The sequence below is a fragment of the Stenella coeruleoalba genome (genome assembly GCF_951394435.1).
Source record: "Stenella coeruleoalba genome assembly, chromosome: 6".
Taxonomy (NCBI): domain Eukaryota; kingdom Metazoa; phylum Chordata; class Mammalia; order Artiodactyla; family Delphinidae; genus Stenella; species Stenella coeruleoalba.
Window position 1 is genome coordinate 83,502,506 of NC_137151.1, and position 6,000 is coordinate 83,508,505.

General features: G+C 38.5%; 1 protein-coding gene across 2 annotated transcripts in view; it reads left to right on the plus strand.

Moving 5' to 3' along the window:
• Positions 1-5,145, plus strand: part of WDR75 (WD repeat domain 75) — a 41,673-nt gene extending 36,528 nt beyond the window's left edge. Inside the window, exons 19-20 of one of the 2 annotated variants that reach the window (XM_079923869.1) lie at positions 3,845-3,936; positions 4,334-5,145. In XM_079923869.1, coding sequence (XP_079779995.1) covers positions 3,845-3,936; positions 4,334-4,538 — 297 coding nt within the window. In that variant the 3' untranslated portion in view covers positions 4,539-5,145. The remainder of the gene's footprint in view (positions 1-3,844; positions 3,937-4,333) is intronic. The other variant, XM_079923868.1, reaches the window with a different exon arrangement.
• The last annotated feature ends 855 nt before the right edge of the window (positions 5,146-6,000 follow it).

Sequence of the window (6,000 nt, forward strand, 5' to 3'; positions counted from 1 at the left end):
CCTCTTTTACTTTTTCTTTCTTCCTTTTTTTTTTTTTTTTGGTCAGCTTTGCTTGTGGTTCAAGAGATTCTGCAGATGACAGTCACTGTGGCCAGTGACAACAGTGATGCCGTGTGTGTGTATGCGAGTATAAGCATCCCTCAGAACGTGAGCTGCCATACTTGACTCTATGTTGGAATCTCGCAAGGAGTTTTTAAAAATAAGGAAAAATTTTTTTTATGAAAAAGCCTTGGCTGCACTCTAGACCAATCAAATCAGAATCCCTGGAGTGGGACCCATGAATTGGTATTTTTAAAAACCTTTTTCTTGATGAGTCTGGCTAAAGGTTTATCAATTTTATCTTCTCAAAGAACCAGCTTTTAGTTTTATTGATCTCTGCTATTGTTTTCTTTGTTTCTATTTCATTTATTTCTGCTATGATCTTTATGATTTATTAGCTTCTACTAACTTTGGGTTTTGTTTGTTCTTCTTTCTCTAGTTCCTTTAGGTGTAAGGTTATATTGTTTATTTGAGATTTTTCTTGTTTCTTGAGGTAGGCTTGTATTGCTATAAACTTCCCTCTTAGAACTGCTTTTGCTGCACCCCATAGGTTTTGGATTGTCATGTTTTTGTTGTCATTTGTCTCCAGGTATTTTTTAATTTCCTCTTTGATTTCTTCAGTGTTCTCTTGGTAACGTATTGTTTAGCCTCCATGTGTTTGCGTTTTTTACGTCTTTTTGCCTGTAATTGATTTCTAATCTCATAGCATTGTGGTCGGAAAAGATGCTTGATATGATTTCAGTTTTCTTAAATTTACTGGGGCTTGATTTGTGACCCAAGATGTAATCTATCCTGGAGAATGTTCCGTGTGCACTTGAGAAGAAGGTGTAATCTGCTGTTTTTGGATGGCATGTCCTATAAATAACAAATCTCTCTGGTCTGTTGTGTCATTTAAAGCTGTGTTTCCTTATTAATTTTCTGTCTGGATGATCTGTCCATTGGTGTAAGTGAGGTGTTACAGTCCTCCACTATTACTGTGTTACTGTCGATTTCCTCTTTTATAGCCGTTAGCAGTTGCCTTCTGTATTGAGGTGCTCCTATGTTGGGTGCATATATAATTGTTATATCTTCTTCTTGGATTGATCCCTTGATCATTATGTTGTGTCCTTCTTTGTCTCTTGTAACATTCTTTATTTTAAAGTCTATTTTATCTGATATGAGTATTGCTACTCCAGCTTTCTTGTGATTTCCATTTGCATGGAATATCATTTTCCAACCCCTTCACTTTCAGTCTGTATGTGTCCCTAGGTCTGAAGTGGGTCTCTTGTAGACAGCATATATATGGGTCTTGTTTTTGTATCCATTCAGCAAGCCTGTGTCTTTTGGTCGGAGCATTTAATCCATTCACATTTAAGGTAATACCAATATGTATGTTCCTGTGACCATTTTCTTAACTGTTACAGGTTTGTTTCTGTAGGTCCTTTTCTTCCCTTGTGTTTCCCACTTAGAGAAGTTCCTTTAGCATTTGTTGTAGAGCTGGTTTGGTGGTGCTGAATTCTCTTAGCTTTTGCTTGTCTGTAAACCTTTTGATTTCTCCATCGAATCTGAATGAGATCCTTGCTGGGTAGAGTAATCTTGGTTGTAGGTTCTTCCTTTTCATCACTTTAAATATATCATGCCACTCCCTTCTGGCTTGTAGAGTTTCTGCTGAGAAATCAGCTGTTAACCTTATGGGAGTTCCCTTGTATGTTATTTGTCATGTTATCCTTGTTGCTTTCAATAATTTTTCTTTGTCTTTAATTTTTGTCAATTTGATTACTATGTGTCTCAGCATGTTTCTCCTTGGGTTTATCCTGTATGGGACTCTCTGCACTTCCTGGACTTGGGTGGCTATTTCCTTTCCCATGTGAGGGAAGTTTTCAACTCTGATCCCTTCAAGTATTTTCTCGGGTCCTTTCTCTCTCTCTCCTCCTTCTGGGACCCCTATAATGCGAATGTTGTTGCGTTTAATGTTGTCCCAGAGCTCTCTTAGGCTGTCTTCATTTCTTTGCATTCTTTCTTCTTTATTCTGTTCCCTGGTAGTGAATTCCACCATTCTGTCTTCCAGGTCACTTATCCGTTCTTCTGCCTCAGTTATTCTGCTATTGATTCCTTCTAGTGTAGTTTTCATTTCAGTTATTGTATTGTTCATCTCTGTTTGTTTGTTCTTTAATTCTTCTAGGTGTTTGCTCTTTAGTTTTTCTAGGTCTTTGCTAAACATTTGTTGCATCTTCTCGATCTTTGCCTGTATTCTTTTTCTGAGGTCCTGGATCATATTCACTATCATTAATTATATTCACTGTCATTATTCTGAATTCTTTTTCTGGAAGGTTGCCTATCTCCACTTCATTTAGTTTTTCTGGAGTTTTGTTCCTTCATCTGGTACAAAGTCCTGTGTCTTTTAATTTTGTCTGTCTTTCTATGAATGTGGTTTTTGTTTCACAGGCTGCAGAATTGTAGTTCTTGCTTCTGCTGTCTGCCCTCTGGTGGATGAGGCTATCTAAGAGGCTTGTGCAAGCTTCCTGCTGGGAGGGAATGATGGTGGGTGGAGCTGGGTGTTGCTATGGTGGGCAGAGCTTGGTAAAACTTTAATTTGCTTGTTGGTTGTTTGGCCTGAGGCGACCCAGCACTGGAGCATACCGGGCTCTTTGGTGGGGCTAATGGCAGGCTCTGGGAGGGCTCACACCAAGGAGTACTTCCCAGAACTTCTGCTGCCAGTGTCCTTGTCCCCACGGTGAGCCACAGCCACCCCCCACCTCTGTAGGAGACCCTCCAACACTAGCAGATAGGCCTGGTTCAGTCTCCAGTGGGTTAGGAGACTAACCACTGGTCCTTCCCCTGGGTCCTGATGCACACACTACTTTGTGTGTGCCCTCCAAGAGTGGAGTCTCTGTTCCCCCAGTTCTGTGGAAGTTCTGCAATCAAATCCCACTAGCCTTCAAAGTCTGATTTTCTAGGAATTCCTCCTCCTGTTGCTGGACCCCCAGGTTGGGAAGCCTGACATGGAGCTCAGAACCTTTTGCAGTGGGTGGACTTCTGTGGTATAAGTGTTCTCCAGTTTGTAGTCATCCACCCAGCAGTTACTGGATTTGATTTGATTTTGATTGCGCCCTTCCTACCATCTCATTGCAGCTTCTCCTTTGTCTTTGGATGTGGGATATCTTTTTTGGTGAGTTCCAGTGTCTCCCTGTCGATGACTGTTCAGCAGTTAGTTGTGATTCCGGTGTTCTCACAAGAGGGAGTGAGCACACATCTTTCTACTCCAGCACGTTGAACCAGTCTATATACTGTGCAACTTTAATTCCCGAATTAAATGGCCTAAAACTTACAATTTCTGATTATTGTAGCCTGACATGGGTTTATTTGCATAAAAGTAGGGAGTTCTTTTTTTAATCTATTTTTTTAATTATTAATTTTATTTATTTATCGGCTGCGTTTGGGTCTTTGTTGTTGCGTGCGTGCTTTCTCTAGTTGCGGCAAGCGGGGGCCACTCTTCGTTGCAGTGTGCAGGCTTCTCATTGAGGTGGCTTCTCTTGTTTCAGAGCACAGACTCTAGGTGCACGGGCTTCAGTAGTTGTGGCACGCAGGCTCAGTAGTTGTGGTGCCTGGGTTTAGTTGCTCTGTGGCATGTGGGATCTTCCCAGACCAGGGCTCAAACCCATGTCCCCCTGCATTGGCAGGCAGATTCTTAACCACTGCACCACCAGGGAGCCCCAAAAGTAGGGAGTTCTTCGGTTTGGTTTTTCTGTGGGGAGAGCCTACTGTTGATGAAAGCCTTGGCATTTCATCTTTTTAAATGAAACCCTGTTTTTCTGTTTTACTGTAGCTTCTTCACACTCCAGCCCATGTACTGCCATCTGCTTCTTTCCTGTGCTCCATGTTTGTAAATTCATTGCTGCTGTCTAAGGAGACTAAGAGGTAAGGCAGTTCATAAGATATGTTTAGATACTGTTTTGAGAAACAAACAGGATGGTTTGTGTTATCCTTGATTAGAATATTCTTTCCCTGTGTTTCTCTTTATTTCAGCTTTGACCTATAGTTAAAGGATATAGGATTACTAAGTCAAATAAATAAAATTCATTGAAACTAAATATCAGAGATCTTTCGTGGTAATGTTTTAAGGGTTTCAAAATTTCATGTTTTATAAATTTACCTGTTGTTTTATAATAATCCATAATTTTTAAAGTGTATTCAGTAACAAGAATTTTCATTTATTTTGTTCATGATTGTTTTTTCATAGATACCTTAAATTGGAAAGTTATTGTTTAGAAATATTTTTTAATAGTAATTGTATTTTATTCTGTTATTGTTAAAGTGCTGAAGAAATTCCTGATGATGTCAGTATGGAAGAAGAAAAAGAAAGTGTTGATTCAGATGAAGAAAATAACTTCACTGAAGAGGTCCAGGATACAAATAACACAGATTTGGGAAAAGACATTATACATCAGTTGTCAAAATCTGAAGAAAAGGAACTGAGAAAATTTAGGAAAGTAGACTACAGCTGGATGACTGCTCTTTAAGCCTTGGAGAATAGGGGGAGGGTGTTACACTTTGTGTTTTTTTGTTTTGTGGGGGTTTTTTTGTTTGTTTTTGTTGTATGTTGCTATTCCAGAATTCTATTTTAATGTTATTTGTTCATAAAATGTTAAATATTAACAGGCTCTACTTTTTAAATGACTGGTAATATTAAGCTATATTTGCGTCATGTTTTAGTTGCTATATACATCATCTCTTTTCACTTATCAGCCCTATAGAGTAGCTAGATATTTTCTTCACAGGTGCTATAGCAGAGCTGGGACTTGAATTTGTACAGCATAAGTCCCCCTGTCTGCAATTCGGAGATAGATAGATACAAAAAGTCAAAAGGTTTTGTTGCTGATGTTAAGTTCAAAATTCATTTGGTGGCCAAATATGACCTGAACTGATATGAGGTTCTCTGTAGTCTTGTTTAATCCCTCTTAGAGTATTTCTCTTCTCATAGAGAAGTTTAGAGAAATGATTTGATTATGGTGGTATTTCACAGACCCCACTGAGGATTTTATATAATATGAGCTGCCTGAAATCTGAAAAACTCTACATTCACATCATCTGGTCACACATCTTTCGGGTAAGGTCTTGTCTACTATACTTGTAAATACAATTTTCATGACAGCCTTGGCAGATAAGAAGAGCTGGTATTACTCTGTCAGTGTTACGCCTGTTTATACTGAGTCAAATAACAACTACTTTTTAAGCACAGTCCCATTGCTAGTAGAAAAGAATGCAAGACTCCTGTATTACCTTAAAGTAGTGAAATTTCTACATTTTAACCACTTAGCATTTAGAGTTTTCCAGTTCCATGATACAGTTCCATAAAATTTATATTTAAAAAGTTAATGCAAAAACAAGTGTACACATCACAAAAGCACATCTCAGGGAATGTTCACAAAATTGCTGTAAGTGGCTTCTTAAGTATGTCTGAGTCAGTATCCAAGTAAGATCTATACATTTCATTTAAATAGCTAGATTGAGATATAGATAACTCACAAACTATGCAGTTCACCCATTTAAAGTATACAGGTCAGCAGTTTTTAGTATATTCAGAGTTGCACACCATCACCACAGTCAATTTTAGAACATTTTCATCACCCCACAACTCAACCCATTGCCAGTCACTCCCCATTACTCCCAGTCTGCCCCACCCCACACGCAACCACTAATATGTCTGTCTCTATAAATTTGCCTAGTCTGCATATTGCATAAAAATAGAATCATATAATATGTGGGCTTTGTGACTGGTTTCTTTTCACTTAGCATTCATTCTGCAGCATGTATCAGTACTTCATTTCTTTTTATTATTTTCATTTCACCTGTTTATATACCTAGGAGCAGAACTACTGAGTCACTTGGTAACTCTATGGTTAACTTTTTGAAGAATCACAGAACTGTTTTACAAATCAGCTTCACCATTTTACATTATTTACATTATGTGGGATATAAATT